Source organism: Heterocephalus glaber, unplaced genomic scaffold, assembly GCF_053883595.1.
Source record: "Heterocephalus glaber isolate CG9 unplaced genomic scaffold, H.glaber_assembly_v1.0 deba00001720, whole genome shotgun sequence".
Classification (NCBI taxonomy): Eukaryota; Metazoa; Chordata; class Mammalia; order Rodentia; family Bathyergidae; genus Heterocephalus; species Heterocephalus glaber.
The window spans coordinates 4,698,516-4,719,252 of NW_028258433.1; the positions used below are offsets into that span (position 1 = coordinate 4,698,516).

General features: G+C 38.4%; 1 protein-coding gene and 1 pseudogene across 5 annotated transcripts in view; one reads left to right on the forward strand and one right to left on the reverse strand.

The window, feature by feature from the left end:
• Pds5b (PDS5 cohesin associated factor B) overlaps positions 1-20,737 on the forward strand; it is a 283,823-nt gene that overhangs the window by 22,181 nt on the left and 240,905 nt on the right. For all 5 annotated transcript variants that reach the window (XM_087199489.1, XM_087199485.1, XM_021266499.2 and 2 more), the window contains exons 3-4: positions 16,095-16,182; positions 20,631-20,733. In XM_087199489.1, coding sequence (XP_087055615.1) covers positions 16,161-16,182; positions 20,631-20,733 — 125 coding nt within the window. In that variant the 5' untranslated portion in view covers positions 16,095-16,160. The remainder of the gene's footprint in view (positions 1-16,094; positions 16,183-20,630; positions 20,734-20,737) is intronic.
• Positions 11,648-13,070, reverse strand: LOC101724571 (beta-1,3-galactosyl-O-glycosyl-glycoprotein beta-1,6-N-acetylglucosaminyltransferase 4-like; annotated as a pseudogene).

Sequence of the window (20,737 nt, forward strand, 5' to 3'; positions counted from 1 at the left end):
AGTCTGCTGTGATTCTGATGGGCTTTCCTTTGTATGTGATTTGTTTCTTTTCTCTGACTGCTTGTAGAACTTTGTTCTTCTGTTGTGTTTCTGGAATCTTAACAATTATATGCCTATGTGTAGGTTTTTTTTTGATCAAGGTTATTTGGAGTCCTACATGCCTCCCTTATCTGTATGTCAAGCTCTTTTTCCCTCCTTGGGAAGTTTTCTGCCATTACTTCTGTGAAGAGTTTTTTATGTCATCTACACTCTCTCCTGTTTCTTCTTTGACTCCAATCAGTCTTATGTTATTTTTCTTTGCGTCATCTAGCAGCTCCTGGATTGATTTCTCATGTTCCCTTACAATTTTGAAGCAATTTTTCTTTTCCTGGTCACTAATTGTGATCTTATCTTCTATATCTGAAATTCTGTCCTCATATTGGCTTATTGTGCTGTGTAAACTTTCAATGGAGTTTTCATCTCCTGGAAATCTGTTTGTATCTGTTTTATGGATTCCATTTGTTTCCTATGTTGGGATTCCATCATGTTCCTCAGCTCCCCTCTAGATTTATTAATCACGTCTTGCACTATGAGCACAATCTCTGCTGTTATCTGAGAAATTATTTCTGATTTCATTTTTTTCAGATCCTCTTTTGTTGCCAGTTCAGTTGGCCCAGGTGGTTGAGTATCAGAGTGTTCCATCTCATTTCCCTTTGGGGTTGCTGTAGGTGATCTGGAAGTCTTGTTTTGAGACTATTTACGTGTCTTCTCATTTCGACCCGGGAAGGGGGGGGGATGCTGTTAGCACACACGCAGCTCACCTCTTCTGACCTGGGAGCAGTGGGACAATGGCTCAGAAGCCCCTTTCTCTGGGCTGGGAACAGCAGGACGGATGGTGGCCTGGAAGCCCCTTCCTCTGGTCCAGGAGTGGCGGGATGGACAACGGCCCAGAAGCCCCTACCTCTGGGCCAGGAGGGGCAGGATGGACAGCAGCCTGGAAGCCCCTTTCTCTGGGCCTAGAGCAGTGGGACAGTGGCTCAGAAGCCCCTTCCTCTGGGCTGGGATTGGTGGGACAGACAGTGGCCCAGAAGCCCCTTCCTCTAAGCCAGGAGCAGTGGAACACCAGCTCATATCTCCCTTTCTCTGGGCTGGGAGTGGCAGGATGGATGGTGGCCCAGAAGCCCCTTCCTTTGGGTCGGGAGCAGCGGGATGGATGGTGACCCGGAAGCCCCTTCCTCTGGGCTGGGAGTGGCGGGATGAATGGTGGCCAGGAAGTCCCTTCCTCTGGGCTAGGAGGGGTGGAACGGTGGCTCAGAAGCCCCTACCTCTGGGCCAGCTGGAATACCAAGTTTTACACTAATAAAACCATATCAAGGGCTGGGGATTTAGCTTAGTGGTTCCACTGCCTGCCCCACAGGCGCAAGGACCCGAGTTTGATCCCCAGTACCAAAAAATATATACATATATAAAAAATTAAATAAATAACACACACACACAAATAAAGCAGAAAAAGGAAAGTAATGATTCTATTTATTGAACTCGATGGGAGATCTCAAGGCAAAACTATTGTGCTAACAAGGCCATGTATATTTTCATCCTACTGATAAAGACAATGTTCTTCTCATAATTTCTGTCCTTCTCATAATTTCTGTCCTTAAAATATGACATTGTGGGGGGTTGGGTGAGAAGAGTAACTTGTGAAGTAAAATATTTTATATTTTATTTCATGGAATGAAATTAATTCCCATAAATTTTTATTGATTCTATGCATGAAACCATATGCTTCTAATCAGAAGTTGGAGAAATAGCATCTTTTTTTGGCTGTTTATTGCCAAGGTAATTTGAATTTACTTTTGTAGGCAATCCTTCAGAAGAACTAGTCAAAATATTTGCTTTTTAAAAAAATATAGCTTCAATAAAAACTCAGGTGTCTTCTATAGTTTCATTAATTTTCTATCAGTGATGCAATCTATTGATTTTTTCCATAATAAATATTGGTACTTACTATTTTTATTTTTAAAATTTTATTTTTAAAAATAGTAACATTTCATTAAAGAGGACATTTATTTTTTAGAGCCTAGAAAGGCAGAAGCAGAGTTTGTTTTTCACTCAATTATTGTTCAAGACAGTTGAGGAGAGACTGACCAGAGGATGATGTCAGTGATTTTTCTTTTTTTAAAAATATCCTCTATTTATCAAAGTGATACATTGTTATCACAGAAAATATGGAAATACAGAAAGGATAAAGAAGTTACATTACTTGGAGGTAGCCATAAACAGCAACTCTGGCTGGTTAAGCAAAAAGGAATTTATGCAGAAGATAATGAGGGATATAGAACCCAGGATTGGCTGGGTGCTCATGGTGAAAATGAATTAATGTCAGGGTTGTTTCAGAATGGCTGACTGTAATAACTATAGCAAGGGAGAATATATTAGCAGAAAAATCTTGTCAGCATTGCAGTGAATGCTACTTGACATGAATGTATTTGATCATCCTATCAGCCTAGTAATGCTAGTTCAAGATTCAAGGTACCAAGAAAAACACTTGATTAGTCAAAGCATAGATCATTCACTGCCTGTATCAGTAAATATGTCTCTTTCAGCTTTCATTTGACACTCCCTCCTATCAAGATTATAAACAGTGGGCTAACCTTATTCCAAATACCTTGACCCTAAATGTTGCCAAACTTTCTTGAGTCCTCTCACCCCTCTCAGACCCTCAAATATGCGATTTATTCATGTATAATCATCCTCCAGTCTGCTGAAATTGTTGCCTCCTCCCAAAGAGTTCTCATGACCTTCCTAGCTGTAGTACTATTGTAGATAGGTAAGCTAATTAGATATCTTATAGGCAGACAGGCACAGCGCATGAGGAGCCAACACGGAGGACAATCAAACCAACATGGAGGACAGTAGAGGAGCCAACATGGAAGACAATCAAGACACATTCACTGCAAGCCAGCATTGTAAAAGAAGAGAAACTACCACACCCGCATAGCATGAATAGTAGTGATTCCTATTCTAGTTTTTGGGGAGTTTTTTGGTACTGGGGATCAAACTCGGGTCCTTGTGCTTGCACAGCAGGGGGCAAAACCACTGAGCGAAATCCCCGGCCCATGATTCCTATTTTAAATAGGTATCACCTGGGTGGGGGACCAAGATCTTCCAAGAAAGATCCCTAACCCACTCCTTACCACCAAAAATCCTGCTCATTCCTTGTATGCTTGCTTCGTGACTTGTTTCCCCTTGAATCCCATTTAACTATTATTACCTAAGTGACTATACTTGTCATACATAATCTTATTGGTTATTCACAGTTTTGTCCACCTTGTGATTTCTAACTGGATCAATATTACCTAACTGACTGTACTTGTAATCTCACTAGTTGACTGTAGTTTTGTCCCACCTTGAACCTGCCTCACCTCATGGCTTTGTTCCGTAAAACACCTTTGAAAAGTTGGGTGAGTGGGCAACCCATTTTCCAGTCTCCCTTGTCTCTCTTACTTAGACAGAAGCTATCTTTCTCTCAATAAATTTTTCCTACTCTTTTTTTTTTTTTTGCTACCGGGGATCGATCTTGGGTCTTTACGCTTGCGCAGCAGGCAGCGAAACCACTGAGCTAAATCCCCGGCCCATTTTTCCTACTCTTAACCTCCGGGTTCCTAGAATTCATTCTTCGATTTTAGAGAATAAGAACTTGCACTTCAGGTATCTAGCAGGTTTGGGAGTTACATCTCTTCCCCCTATATCAGTATGTTTACTTATCATTCTCTATTTCAACATCTCATTTAGTCTTCTCATTGCACCATTTACAATGTGATTATTTTGTTTGTTTACTTACTCATTATCTCCTCCAATAAAAATATAGTACCCAGGAGGAGAATGGTCTGCTTCCATTGTATCTCCAACAACTGGCATTCTGGCATATAATAAGTTTCGAATAAATATTTGTTGAAGGAATGCAGAATATGACATTGTCTCATCACTTACCAATAAAGTTGACAGGAAAAAAATGTTTAGGAACCAAAAAGCATGCTAATCCTAAAATCAATGCCAGGTGACAGGAGATCAACAAAAGATAGGACTGGCTTGTGTGAAACTGTGGCAATTCAAGCCAGCAAACACTTATAGTCTATTTTATTTAAACCCTGGGTCACATGACCTTTCACTCTAAGGTCTTACAATCTAGTCAGGAAAAGGGACATTAAAAAATACAGAGTAGTAGACCATCATCTTTAAAGTAATGAAGGCAAAATAGGATCAACTTAAAATTCTATAACCAGAGAAATTACATTTCAAAAGAAAAGAGAAATAATGACCTTTTCAAACTGATAGATCCTGTAATGAACAAAGTTATCACCAGTCGACTCATAATATTAAATATTAAAGTAAGAAATATTAAAGGAATTTGCTTGGGCAAAATAAAGATCATACCAAATAGAAATCTTGATTCACACAAAGAAATATAGAGCACTAGAGATGCTGACTATGTGGGTAAAAATAAATGTACATTTGTCTTACTATTCAAAAGACAAGTGAGAAAAAATAATAATACATTGTGAATGTTATAACCTGTCTCACAGTAAAGTATCAGGCAATCAAATACCACAATTTTAAATAACTTACTGGAAAAAGATAAAATGAAAATAGAAATTAGTCAAGAAGGGGCTGGGGATGTAGCTCCGTGGTGCCACAACTGCCTGGCAAGCACAAGATCCTGAGTTTGATTCCCAGTGAGCCCAGAGGCCAGGGGTTGGGAGGGGAATTAGTCAAGAGAAGGAAAAGAAAGTCACAGACTGAGAGACTACATTTCCTAAAGACACATTGGTAAAGGACTATAGTCGAAAACATATATTAAAAAAAACACTCTTAAAGTACACATTTTTTTTAAAACCTCAATTTTTAAAAGGACAAGATTTGAACAGACACATGTATTCTCTTCCCTTCACAAGTCAGAAGACTCAATATCAGTCAAGATATCAGTTCTTTCCATATCGGTTTATAAATTCAATGCAATTCCAATCAATCCTAGAAAGTTATTTTGTGGACATCAACAAACTGATTCTAAAGTTAATATAGAGAGGAGGAAAGACCTAAAAGGATCAGCACAATATTGAAGGAGAATAAAGTTGCAGGGATTTCAAGATTTACTACAAAGCTACAGTGTAGTGTTAGTGAAAGAATAGACAAATAGGTCAATAGAACAGAATAGATCATCCAGAAATAGACCCACAAAATATAATCAGTTGACCCTTGAAAATGGCACACAGGTAACACATCAAAGAAAAGGAAGCCTTTTCAAAAATAGTGCTACAACAACACAATATCCGCATGCAAAAAAAAAAAAGAATCTAGACACAGACGCTTCACAAAATCAACACAAGATGGACCATGGACCTAAGTGTAAATTACAAAGCTATAAAACTCCTAAAAGATACTTTGGGAAAAATCTAGATGATTTTTAGATATAGCAATGACTTTGTAGGGACAGGGGACACTGCAGGTAGGAAAAAGAGAATGAAGGCTTCATTGAGTTTTATTAAAAATTATGTCTCTTGTTTCTCTAGTGTGAGAAACTGAAAGTGTAAATAAGGACTAAAAGGTATAATAGGTAATGTGAAATAGGAAGAAAAGGGGCAAAGGGGAAGGGGAAGTGGGAGGGGTAGGAGAAAGGAAAGAAGGGAATGGAATTAATATGAGAAAATGGAAAAGTGGAAACAAAGTCTTTGTAGCTAGGGAGGGATGGAGGAGTTGAAGGGAGGGCAGGGGAAGGGGGAAAACTAAGAACCAAAGGTGCAAATGTGAAGGTGCAAATTTCCAATGATGAATGTCATTATATTGTATACCTCAAATATACTAATTTAATAAAAATTTTGAAAAAAGAGAGAAATCACCAGGTGACCACAGATGAGAAGAGTAAGTTGGGACTGGGAGAAGGGGGGCACTGGAAAATGCACAAGGAATTTTAGGTGTAATACATATGTTCTTTATGTTAATTGTGTTATTGTTTTAATCGGTGAGTATTCTGTCAAAAGTATCCTAATTGTAGGCTCTAAATATGTGCAGCTTATGACATGGCTTTGTTAACTCTGTTTGGTGACTCTTACCAGCTTTACATCTACCAAATTTTCCTTAACATGTTTGGAACACTTGTAGAATCTTTCCTGGCATGTATTTTAAAATGACTGTCAGACATTGGCTTCTGTATTCACCTAAGTCATGTATATCCCAATACAGAATTTTCCTCCAGAAACTAAGTTTTTCTTTCCCTAATATACTTACATTTGGCTGTGGAAAATGAAAAGTTAGTCTCCCGTTATTAAATGCATCTTAAAAATAAAAAGCTCTAGGCTGCTTGCACATCCTTCTTTCTTTCTTGTGACTGCTGTATCTATGTTTACCTTTCCTTCTTCCTTTAGGAAGGAGGTGATTTTCTGCTGACTCTTCCCCTGAAGGGAATCCTGCAAATTATTGTTAGTGTGCACTTGTGGAGGAGCAGAGGAAGAAAAATTACTCTGAGTATAAATTCAGCTTTAACTCCAAGAGGCCCAAAGAGACTGCTTCACAAACATTCATCAGCATTAGAGAGTCTCATGAGGACATCCCAGATGTGAAAAAACCCTGGCCTTTTATTTGTAACCCAGCTGTGAGAACAAAGGTACTGAAGAAAAACATTTGTGTAGGAATTTTTGTCAGAGGAAAGGGAAAGAACAAGATGGTCTGCTGAGCAAGTTAATGGAGCCATGAAGAACACAATGACTGGAGCAAACATCTCTAAAAGTAACTTTGTTTTATGAATCTTGAACATCTATTGGTATTTTCTCTGGACACATTTGGTTTTGTTTGCTTTTTTTTTTTCCAGTACTAAGGATAGAATTCAAAACCTTCACACCGAGCTACATTCCCAATACTTTTTGTTTTTTATTTTTTATTTTTTTGGTACCAGAGATTGACCTCGGGACCTTGCGCTTGTGAGGCAGGTGCCGGAACCACTGAGCTAAATCCCTGGCCCTTTCTTTTTTATGTTGAGCAGGGTATCATTAAGTTGTCGAGGCTGGGCTTGAACTTGTGATTCTCCAGCTTCAGCTTTCCAGAGTACTGAGATTTCAGGGATGTGCCAATATATCTGTCCTTGACAGATTTGATTTTTATGTAAAAGTGTACATTTACTATGTATACTTCATTTACTATGCTTGCAATATAACCCTAGAACATTCTTTTAATTTAACCATTACAGTAAACAGTGTCATTGTAAGAGCTTGCATATTACTTAAAATTTATAGCAAATAGTAGTTTTGAACAAAGTGTTACTAAGGATATTTTTTAGTACTGTGGCAATAAAATATTCAAGAAATTTTAACTTCTGTAATTTGTATTTGTAAGTGATGGCTTCTCAACCCAGAGAGCTTAAAAATAACTAACATATGCTATACCACCCACTATTATAAACACATTGCATATTTGACTCACCGTATTTCTGAAGCTGTCTTACGAAGTAGATGCCATCAATCATCCCTATTTTACAAATGAAGAAACTGAAGCTCCTAACAGTTTCAGATTGCTGAAAAGTCCAAGTTCAAAGTCATCTCTGAAATTTAAGCCAAACTCTTAGCTGTGAGCCCCTGCACAAATGAAAAGAAATTTAAACACTTGCAACATACAATGGCATAGGATAAACATTATCATTCCAAAAGGTACAAATGGGACAGAAAGGAATGGGACCAAAGCAAGTCCAAAATCCAGCAGGGCAAACATTAAGCCCTGTAGTTTCATGTTCAGCATCCAAGACAGTCTATGGCAAGATGTGAATTCCCAAGAATCCACCCCTATAGCACTGTGTGTGGTTGCAGCTTTCATGGCTTTTCTCTTGAAGCACACTGCCTGGCCTTCCAGGCCTTCTTCTGAAATTGGGGTGGAAGCCTCCCTGACCTTACAGCTCTTGCATTTGCATGCACCTAAAATCAGCACCACATGGGTGACACCAGGTCTGACTAACCAGGCTTCCTTCCTCCTTGGATGTAGGGTTTGAATGTGTAGATGTCCACCTCAAAGCCTCATGTGGTGATCCCCTCATGTGGGAGCCTGGAAGGAATAAAAAGCAGTGGCAGGCTGCTGCAGCTACTGCTTTGGTACTTCCCTGCTTTGCTGCCTTCTGCCTGCTTTGAACTCTTCTCATCTGCAAGTTCCCTCTGCCATGCCACCCTGCCTTGGAGTCAGCCAACTATGAAATGAAACCTCTGCAAACTATGAGCTAAATAAATCTTTCCTCCTTTAACTTTAGGTGTTGAATATTTTGTCTCAGCGATAAAAAAAGTAATTAAGACAATAATAGAATGTCTCCTTCCCCATAATTCTTCATGTTTAGATAAATACACACATACCTATATGGGCTTTCCTTCTTTCTTCTTTTTGGCTTCTCCTTCCTTGAACAAAATGAGATTTTAACACACATATGCTCTTGCCTGTTTTTTTCCACTCATGTGGTGCTAGAAACTGCATTTCACCAAGGGACTGTAATCAATTTCTCTCTGCAAAAAGGAACTTCTCTCTTCTGGTAGCAAGGTTGGGCAGATAAGCCTTCAAGGAAACATAAGCCCATCTAACAGCCCACCCAACTTCCTGACCCTTTAAGTGACATCTGACAGGGCTGAGATAACCTTGTAGCCATGCAGAAAGGATGGTATAACTGGAAAGAACAAGGGACATCACTGTGACACCATGTAACTGTGAAACCTCTGGAATTATCCCTCTGGTAAATTTTGTTTCTCTCATAATTGTTAACAGGAAAATCTGTAAAGCAGAGGAACTTGTACATTTGCTTTTCAGGAAACAGGTCTGTGTGTTGCAGTGTAGGTCACACATCCATGAAGCCAATCCTGCTTGTGTTATCCAATAGTAGGGTGGAGAGAAACATTCATTAGCTTGCCATTTGGTTAAATTACACTTTTTGTTATCTTTAAAAAGCTCATTCTAATGACATTTAAAGAAAGGTATGGGCTTTGATTCATTTTTATATTTAAAAAATTAATACATGTTTGCAGAACACAATGATCACATTCACTGTGGGGAGTTGGTACATGTGCATAACACATCTTAGTTCTTTTTATTCATCCCCTCAATCTCTGGTCCCCTTCCCATTTGCAAAAGATCTATATCCCTACTTTGTTTGTTCTTTAATTCATTTATACTTTAGGTTTTTCGTATAAGAGAAACTGTGGGATATTTAAACTTGCATGTCTGATTAATTTCACTTAGCATTATTATCTCAAGATGCATTCATTTTCCTACAAATGATTCAATTGTATCCTTTTATACCAGAGTGTATAAATACCACATTTTCTTTATCCATTCATCCTTCAATGAACCTATAGACTACTTCAAAGGTTTAGCTGTTATGAGTTGTGCTGCTATAAATATGGGTATGCATGTTTCATTGTAATACTTTTTTGGAAAGACACAGGAAAGGGGAATACCTAGGTTAAATAGAATTTCTATTTTTAGTTTTTTGAGAAATATACGTACTGATTTCCATAGTGGCTGTACTAGTTTACATTCCCACCCACAACTTAGGATTCCTTTTCTCCCCACAGCCTTGCCATCACTTATTATTATTATTTGATTTCTTGATGATAGCCATTCTTTCTTGAGGAAGGTGGAATCTCAGTGAGATTTGATTCTTAAAGGTAATTTATAGTAAGTCTCTCACTTACAAATGAGTCCATTCTGGAAGAATGTTTGTAAGTCGGATTCATTCTCTAAGTCCAACAAAGTGAGTTTTATACACCTTTGACACAAATACATAATGTAAAGCATAAAAAAACCCAAACACAAAAATATACTGTAAACAAACTATTTTTACTTTTACAGTTACCTTAAAATGGTGGTACAGTGCAGTACAACTGTAAATAAACTATTTTTACTTTTACAGTTGCCTTAAAATAGTAGGGTAGACACCTGAGCTACTTCCACAGTTTGCAACTACAAATGTTTGTAATGTGAGGTCTGTCTGTATCTGTGAAAATTCACAATTTGAATGTTCATAAATTAGGGACTTACTGTATAACATACAAGACAAAGCTTCCTTTAAAACATTCATCTTCTTTACTGTCAAGAGTTGAAGGGCTGTGAACCATCACTCACAGTAAAATACAATGGAATCTCAAGGTTTGCTAAACTGGGCAACCTTTTTATTTCTTGTCTTAGTTACTTTTCTCATTGCTGAGACATAGTGCCTGACACCTACAAGTTATAGGAGGAAAGATTTATTTTGGCTCATAGTTGGTAGAGGTTTCAGTACATAGTTGGCTGATTCCAAGGCAGGGTGGCATGGCAGAGGGGCATCACAGATGAGAAACAGTCCAAAACAGAGCAAACGGGAGGCAGCAAATGGCAAGCAGCACGACTCCTTTTCCTTATTATCCCATCCAGGATATAAGCTTTATGAGTGGTGTCACCCACACCCAAGGGGTGCCTTCCCATTATCTACCCCTAGAACTATACTAAACTAATCAGTGGACTAATTTAGTTATCACACCCTTTATTCATATTCATATAATCCTAATTTACACTCACACACCCTAGATCCAGCTACCTCTAAAAAGCCCTACCTATGAATGCATGAGGATTTGGGGGAAACATCAAGATACAAAACATAACCATTCCCTTATGTAAGGAAGCTGAAATGTTGTCTATCAACCTACAGCAATTTTTTCTTGATACTTTGAGGTGAAATATTTTTAAATTTATTGCAGTTTTTTCATTTAATTTCTTTCAAAGAATTTTCTTTCTATTTACGTACCAACAACTTCTGTTTTTCTACTACTGGAACTCCCTACTACTAAGTTTTTTTTTTTAGTTAAAAAAAGAAGCCTTTAATGACAACATATGACAGGGTGCAAAAGCTAAATAAACTGTTTTCCTCCTCAGGCACACCCATCCCAATCCCCCATCACAACCAGTTCCACTGCTGTCCCTGCCACCCACATCCTGTAAATACCACATCTACATGGTCCTCTCAACCCTGAACTGAACAAGTGAGGCACCAAAAGGTGAATGAAGCTTTGGCAAGCAGGCAATCGGATAATTCTTTGAGCTTTGCTGAGGTAGTGGAGTCTCTCTTCCTAAAATTTTAATAGTTAAGAAACATCTACAGAACTGAACTAAGAGACAAGCAGAATGCTGGCACCAAACCTACACATTATTCTGAACTGGGTGGTTTTACCCAGGTTCACCACATACTCCGTACGTGTCTTCAGCAGAATCCTCATTGTTACATGGAGAAGATATCGAGATCACCATGTGATGAGGGTAAGCCATGGCTTCCTGATGGCAATGTGCAACTCATTACAATTTAGATTTAATTCCTGAATGTTTTCTAAAAAAAGTGCCTGGTGCACAGTAGGTGCTCAATAAATATTTGCTAACTGACTGAATATTTAAGACCTCTGATTTAGTTCACCGAGATTACAAGCAAAAACAAAGCATTAAAAGAACCAATCAACTCCAAGCTCATAACATGAAAGTCTAGAAGACTTTCTTCAGTGCATGGAATTTGAGACAACTTTCAAACTATGAGAAGATTAAGTTCAAATGGTATTGGACATAGCATAGTAAACACTTCTAATATTAACTCCCGTGTACCAGAGATCCTCATATTTTCATCATTTTACTATGAAGATGTGATTGAGGGATTTTTATCCACACATACCCTTTCTGAAGACAAAGCAATCCACTCTCTCTGTTGTTCTTCAAGCTTTTCTGCCAAGCATTTAATGAAGATAGGATCCAGCCTAGAATCAAATTTATTAGCGAACCAATGTCCATCTTTTATAAACCACCTCAATTCTGCAGCTCCATAAATACACACACTTCGAAGATGAGTGCCAGTACAACTGGGATAGAAAAAGCCTTCGTAATAATTCCATTTGACAAGGCGGGTCTTACTCTGTAGGTCAGACACATCTTGGGCTGACCTGGAAATCTCCCCAGGTATTCCTGGTACCCTGATTAAAGTAACCCAGAAGTGCTCATCAGGGGAGTATGTATCCTTAGACCAGGAAAAAAGTCTTCAATGAGGGAGTTGTTGAAAATATATTTAATAAATGTTTGGCTCAAAATGAAATAGGTACTCCCCACAAATATCTCAATGTTATGAGAGGGTGCTTCCTTGGAGATGTTTGTCCTTATTGGTAGCTTCACGTCTTCATAAGGCACTCGTCTGAGCTCATGGTGATAAGTAAATCTTTCCATATTACTGTGAGGGGGTTTCACTGTCTCTAACATGTTTGTTCCATTGAGTTTCTCCAACTCTGACACTAATTCGAAATTTGACTTCAGGGGAAAATCTTGCCCACATAAGTTGATGACGTATTTCCATGGAACCAAAGACCTCAGAAGGTCTGATAAGCAATTTAAATCAGCTTGGAGCCTGGAAATGTGGGCATATTCCACAGCTTCTAACTTGGAAGCAATGAAAAAATACAGAAACACTTAGCTAAGTTGTTCATGGCTGCTTTGAAGGTATCAGGTGACTTAAGGTCGTAATGGATGCAGTAGATATTGTGCTGGTTGTATATAGCATGGATGAGCCTTTCAACCATAATCACATCTTTATGGACGACCAAAGAATAAGCTATCGGGAAGCTCTTCTCTTCCCTTGACACGAGCTTATGATGGTACCTTCTTAAAGTCTGATAAACGTCACAATCACTGGTTATTGTCACAACATCATCATCCTCCAAGTCAATGATATCTCGTTTCTGTATCTCCAGACTCTTGCCAATTTCCAAAGTTTCCTGCACATAGATCCCAGAACAGTTAACTTCACACCTGACTTCATCTTTAATGTGGGTGTACCTGTTTCTCACAAAAGGTGAGGTGCTTAAGGAGTACTCCACCAAGTAAATACCTCTCTGAGGAAAGAGGAGCCTTTCCACATTTAAAAGCTTTAACAAGGAGAACAGCCATAGGATTAAAAACAGGATGAAAACTTTCTGCTGGAGGATGTATTTAAAACAACATTTGCATATCTTCATTTTGCCAGACTGGCCGGATCCTGGGGAGTCTGAGCTGGGCAGGAGAAGGAAGGGAGACGGAGAAGGTAGGGACGAGGGTGCATTTCAGAGGCAGAAGGGGACGCCCGGAGCAGTCCTGCACCTGCCATTCTGAACCACTCCTCTCTCCACAGGTCATCTGTGCCTCTCCTGGGGTCAGCCTTTGCAGTGCTTTGAAAGGATCCGTCCTGCAGTACTGTCCCATTGTTCTTGCTGTTTGCCAAAGCAGTTCTCAAAGTCCTCTTCCATGAATGTCTTTAGTGGCATTGTGGGGGCTGCCTCAGTGTCCCCTTACATGCAGTGCCATCTCAGAGACCTTGAAAGTGCAAGATCGCAGGGGACGGCGGGGTCTCCGCGGCTGCGGGCTGCGCTCCCGGGCCCCGCGGCCCACTCGCGTGCTCCTCCTCGGCCGGCGCACTGCCCCTACTACTAAGATTGTAACAAACCGTAGCAAAATACATGCAACATTAAAAGTTGCCATATGGACTGTTTTTAAGTGTAGAGTTTAATTCATATTATTGTGCAACAATCACCACCGTTTATCTTTAGAACTGTTCTTTTTCCAAGACAGAAATTTTATACTCATAAAATAACACCTACCATGGGCCAGGGATGTGGTTCAGCAGCGCCATGCCTGCCTGGCAAGTGCAAGGTCCTGAGTTTGATATCTGGCACCAAGAAAAAAGAAAATAACACCTATCATTTTCCCTTCCCCTAATCGCCTAGCAAGGAGCATTCTTTCATTCTCTGTCTGGTTCTGCCTAGAATTGGACTATTCCAGATAAGTCATATAAGTGGAATCATACACTATTTATTTTGTGATGCACTTATTTCACTTAGCACTTAGTCCTCAAGTTTCATTTATGTTAGTTATAGACGTGACTGGATTTCCTTTCTTTTTATGGCTGAATATTATTCCATTTTATGTGCTTACTATATTTTGTTTATGCATCTATGCATTTCTGAAAACCTAGATTCTTCCACCTCTTTTCTGTTGTGAATAATGCTGCTATGAGCATTGGGATACAAATCTCTTCAAGATTCTGCTTTTACTTCTTTTGTGTGTTATATTCAGAAGTAGACTTGGCAGATTATATGTAATTCAAATATTTTTTCTGACTGCCCCCCCCCCGTACCAGAAATCAAACTCAGGACCTTGTGCTTACAAGGCAGGCACAGTGCCACTGAGCTAAATTCCCAGCCCTGTAATTCAAACATTTTTCAGCATTGTGGGTTAAACTCAGGGCCTTGTACATGCCACACAAGTTCTCTATTATTGAGTTATACCCTCAACCCTTCTAAGTTTTTGTTTATTTTGAGATATGATCTTGATAAGTTGCCTAGGTTGGCCTTTAACTAGCTATCCTCCTGCCTCAGCCTCCTAAGTAGCTGGGAATACAGGTATGTGCCACCATGCCCGGTGTAATCAATTTTTAATTTTTGAGGAGTAACCATGTCTTCCATAGCCACAATACCATTTTACACTTCCAAAAAAGGTACAAGGGTTCCATTTTTTTTCATATCTTCACCAATATTTATTTCCTTTTTTTTAATGGTATCCATCCTAACAAGTATAAGGTGGTATCGCATTATAGTTTTTATTTTCTTTTCTCTGATGATTAAATATGTTACCTTAGTATGTTTTCTATTGCTGTAATAGAATACCTGACATTGGATAATTCATATAGAACACAGTTCAGATTTGGAGGCTGAAATGTCCAAGATGAAACTGCTGGCCTCTTATCTGGAGCTTCTTGCTGTGTCCTCAGATACTGGAAGGGCAAAAAGATATAGACTGTGTCCTCACATAGTGGAGGAGAAGCAGTGATTCCATTCCTTCAAGTACTCTTTTATAACAACATTAATCCATTCATGAGGTTGTGAGGTAGGATAGCAAAATAAAGATTGGTAGAGAGGAAATAAGGCAAATTGTAATTTTAAAATTATACTTTTAAGAGAAACAACAACTTCAGGATACAAAAGTTATTCAAGCCCTTTTCCCTTGTAGGAAACTCAAAAAAATTCCTAATTGTCTTAATGACACAATAAGCCTATAAATTGCATTCTAGGCCCATGCTTTTTAACCATTAACTGCCCTTCCTTGCACAGATATCCATTCTCAAGGAAGCAGCAATATTAGTGGGCAGCATATGTCAATTACCAACACTTGTAAATGGTTTGCATTTCAACATAGCATGCCAAATGGGGAACCTGAAAAGATAGTAGGAATACATATTCTAGATCACTCATCTTGAGGACACTCCCAGGACCATATAAAAACACCAGTCCTTAGTGCTCTTCTCTCTTGAGGACTCATTCTGTACTTTCTCTGAGTGTGTACTTTTAAAATTCTGCCTAATAAACCTCTTTATGCCTCTCACTGCTGCATCTTGAAAATTCTTTTTCTGTGATGGAAATCTGTAAACCTACAACTTGTCCTGTAAGTGGTGAGTTGAGTTCCTCATCTCCTCTTTGGAGAACCTCCTCAGACCCTGTCCAATGACCTAAACACTCTCTATAAACCCTGCTTTCTATTCACTGGGGATTAAGTTTCCAATACATAAATTCTAGAGGCACTTTTATATCATAGCAGATGTTAAACATCTTTTCTTGTGCTTATTGGTCATTTGCACACCTTCTCTGGAGAGATGTCTGTTCAACCCCTTCTCCATTTTTCATTGGGTTATTTTTTTTGTAGTTGAGTTATTAGTATTTCTTTAAATATATATTCTGGATACAACTCTTTATCAGATATATTTGCAAATATTTTCTCCCATTCTGTGCTTGCTTTCTCACTCTGCTGGTTGTATATTTTGATATAGTTTTAATTTGGATGTAGCTTAATTGACAGATTTTTTTTTCTTTTGTTGGTTATGTTTTTGGTGTCCTGTCCACAAAATCATTCCTCAAACCAATGTATGAAGCTCTTACTCTATGTTTTCTTCGAACATTCTCATAGTTTCAAGTCTTATTTTTAGGTCTTTGATGTATCGGGGTGGTAAAGTAAATATATTTATAATTTTATTTGTTTTTTTTTTTCTTTTTTGTCTTTTTTGGTACCAGGGATCAAACTCAGGACCCTGCACTTGCAAGGCAGGCGGTGGAACCACTGAGCCAAACCCCCGGCCCATGTTTATCATTTTAACAATCAGTAAGTATACAATTCAGCTGTCATATTGCTTTTTAAATATTGAGGTCTCATTCTTGGGAGAATAAATTGCAAAATTTTGATTGTCAGCCATCTAATCAATGATAAAAATCAATTGTTTATCCAGTGTAGAACAATTTATGTCCCTTAGAATGATAGTTCAGATGAAGCAAAGCAGCTAATGCCATAGAGAATTCATCCTAAGGTCCTTCCTGCTAGGTCCTCATGTGTCTTCTTTATTTCTATTGTGAGCTGGCTGAAACAAGTTTATTAAAGCAAATTCTTAAGATTCTTTTTTGATAGGTAACAGTTGCTTTCAATGGTTAGAATCTAGTAAAACTTGGGGCTGGAGATTTAGCTCAGTGGTTCTGGTGCCTGCCTTGCAAGTATAAGGTCCCAAGTTCGATCCCCAGTACCAAAAAAAAAGAATCTAGTAAAACTTACCTTCTGCCTAGTAATGCTGATTCACAGACATTTATTAAACAATCATTTTTGTTTGGTAGGCAGGCACTGGAGAATTTATAGAACCTAATTAGTAAGCTTGATAACCAGTTCTTTGTCCTCTTACTGTTCTGACAGTCATCTTGAATGAAAGGGTCTTTTGAGGGACAGGCAACAGCTTTTCAGAAGAAGAATTCTATTTCTCTTCATAGTGGGCATTAGACAACTGGAATTCCTCCTGACCCGTGGCTGAATTCCACCCCAAAAAGATGTAGGCAATAGTTCTCTATTCTTATCATCAGTTCATGTAAAGGTGGGAGAGTCTCTTTGAATACTTTTAATTCACTAATAAGAACCCACTACCAACATTATTCATGATATTTATAAGCCACTAACTGTGAAAAGCCACCTCTGCCATTAAACAGAAAAGCACTATTGATAGAGACTGAATAGTCAAGGGAGTGGTCGAAATTGCGTAGGTACATAGTCAAAGTAATGCCTAACTCTACCTGGGCATTCTGATGGGCTTATTCATGAAGGGGACAACTGAGTTGAGACTTCCAGAATGCTGAAAATGTATGGAAGAGAAAATCACAAAACATTCAAAAACAAGGAGGCAAGAGAGAGAAACTTGTGTATGCCCAGAACATAAGCTTTCCATTTACAATATAGTTTAGAAAGCTAAATTGGAGTAAAGATCAGAAAGAACTCTATAGAATATATAAAGGAATTTAGGCATTGATCTGAAGGGAAAAGAAGCAAGGAAATGGCAAGATTAGAATTGCTTTTTAGAAGTTTATAAGAATTTAATTAGAGAGGGGCAGATGAATGGATAAATAAAATGTATTTTCTTTATTGTTACTCTATGGAGTACTACTCTGCCATAAGGAAGGATGAACTTGAGACATCTTTAAGTAAATGGATGCAAGTTGAGACCATAATCTTAAGTGAAATAAATGAGACTCACAAGTTAAAATATTGCATTGTTTCTCTTGTATGAGAAATCGAAAGTGTAAATAAGGAAAATGGAGGATAGATATTGGGAAGTAGGAAGAACTGGTTCAAATGGGTAAGGGGAATGGAAGGAAAGGAGAAAGGATTTTAAAAAAGAGACTGAAAGGAAAAAATGGAGACACAGTTTTGTAAATGGGCAAGGGAAGAAGGGTTAAAGGGAGGGTAGGAGAATGGTGAAAAAAATTAAGATATATTATGTGCAGATACAAATTGTCCAAAATGAGCAGGGCGTGGTGGTGCACGGCCTATAAGCCATCTTGGTTCTTTGAAAACCAAGTAGTAATTAAAAAAAGAGAAAGATTTCACCTGGGGGAAGGACAGATTCCTTATTAGCCTGCTACCTCATCCCACCTACTATTTTAAAAATGCTTTGCCCATTTCACTGTCCTCAACATATGATCTTTATCAACCTAAAATCCTCATTAACATAAGATGCTCATTGACATAGGATTATTGCAGCCCTGATTCACCCTATATTCCCTCTGATCATTGTGTGCACCCAATAAATAGTGGCTAATTTGGAGTGTCTTTATCTTTGCCCACTCTGAGGCGCTGACCTCCCAGCCCACCATGTATTATGAAATTTCCCATGTCTCTATTGTCTTTCTTTCTTTAGCCCTCACTGGTCCCCTTTCCAGGCAGATCAGAGGATTGATCACCCTCTGATAGAGGGCATCAGTTAAAGCCATAGAAATGGTGATCTTGAGCAAAATCAATTGTGTATTTGACACTGCCCAGGTATCCAGCCACTGATTCACACTTGCTTTCTTTCACTGGCAGTTAATTCATTCTTTTTTTTCACAGCACTCCACCCCACCCCACTTACTAATTAAGCTGTTTGCTGATTTAAACACAGCCTTCTTACCCCCAGGGTCCCCTCTACTTTAAACTTTGCATTTTCCTTTTCTTTCTTTCTTTCTTTTCTTTTCTTTTTTTTTTTTTGCAGCACTGGAGATCGAACTCAGGACCTTGCACTTGTGAGGCAAGACCAGTGCCATTGAGCTAAATGCCCAGCCCCAAGCTTTGAAAGCTCAAGAGGAATGTCTTTGAAATGCTAGCAGGGCCTTCAGCAGCCTGCTGACTGCTAACTTGAGGCACTACTTCCATGCCATAAAAAAAGACTTAACTGCTGGGATTTAGCTCAGTGGTTCTGCTGCCTGCCTAGCAAGCACAAGGTCCTCATCCCTGGTACCCCCCGCAAAAAAAAGGACTCAACTTCCCTGCTAAGGAATTGAATGAATGAACACTTGTCACAACATCTTTAAAAGGTTACCAACTCCTGTTTTTACCATGTTCATAATATACAGTAAATAGTGATACAGATAGGCCAATCTTAGTTTATTTCAAAGAGATTTCTCACAGAAGATGATAATAATAATAATAATAATAATAATAATAATTTTCCTGTTAATAAGTGATGACAAATGCCAAGAGTTGTATTTGGATCTATGTATACAATTCTTTGAACGATTATAACATCTCTGAAAGGTGACTAATATTATTATTTAGATTTTACAGATGATCAAACTAAGTGTTTGGGAGGTTAAATAACTTTCCAAGGTTCACAATGTAGCTGTTATGATCTAACTTATGCTCATAGAATATCGAAATGCACTCTTTTAACTTTTTGAGATCCTGAGGATCCAATCCAGATCCTTTGTGAACAGCTGTAGCACTGAGCTACAGCCACCCCACTCCACCCACAAATGCTCTCTCTTTATAAAAGCTGACAATGCTTTTGTGTGTGGATGTATTGTGTGTGTACCCTAGGTAAGTCTGTTCACTTTGAGGTGTTAACTCATTTTTAATTTATTTCAGGTTGTTTTTAAACAATAGATGTATTTTACTATTATGTGATGAAAAAAATCAGCAGAATTTTTTACTTTTAAATTTTACATCATACCATGCAAAAACTCAAACTAACTGCTTTATGCAACAATTTATTATCCCTAATTATGTTCTATAAAAGTGCTGATTTACACTGTTGGTAAAGTAAAAATTGGGGCAATTTTTATTGAGAGCAGTTTAGCAGGAATCAAAACTATAAACTATTTGTACTTAGCCAGGTATTGTGGCACACATCTGTGATCCCAGCACTCTAGGAGGCCGAGGGAGGATTGTAAATTCAAGCCCATGCTGGGCAATTTAGTGAGACCCTGTCTCAAAATAAAAAAATAAAGAAAGATGCCTGGGGATGTACCTCAATACCAAGACCCTGGGTTCAACCCCCAATAGCACCAAAAACAACAACAAAAACAAAACACCATTATACTTAGCATCACGTTATTCTAGAGTATTTCAAATATACACAAAAGGGCCAGGGATTTAGCTCAGTGGTGCTGCCTCCTGCCTTCCAAGTGCAAAGTCCTGAGTTCAATCCCCCGTACTGAAAAAAAAAAAGCTGCCTGCCTCAAATATACACAAAAGTTGATTGAACAGAATAAACCCTCATATGTCTATCTTCCATTTTAATATCAACTTATGATAAAAAACTAATAAATTATTTCATATGCCCATCTGTTTGCTCCCCTATCTTTATTATGTTGTAAATCCTAGTTATCATATTCCTTTTTCCTAAAGAAGTCATTTTATATTGGCCATTGTTTATTATTGCATTTATATTAAAGTATAGTATACATGAGATAGCAAGACCAGGAGTGGTTTAGACTGATTGGGAAGGGAGGCGTGACCAGATCCCAGGACACATGAGCCAAATAACTCTCAGGATCCTGTATGTGGACTTCTAGAAAGAACCCACCATGTGTGGGATGAATAAAAGGACAAGACACCATCAAGGGCTCACTAGCAGGCTTCTTCACGATAGCTCACTATGTACTCAGGGTGTACTTTTACTTTTATTTTATTTTTTAAAACTTTCCTCTCTTTTACACAGCCCAAGTTCACTATGCAGAGCCAGTTTGTCCCTTACCCTTCCTTTTTAACTTTTCCTGCCTCAAATAAGTGTGAAACTTTGCCACTGTTTTTACTTGTTTCAGTTCTTTGTTTGGGAGGGGAACAACCTGGAAACCACCTGCAGAGGAGACTCTTAACACTCCAAAACCTGGTAACATTATTTGGCTTAGCCAGCCAGGAGACCAGGTAA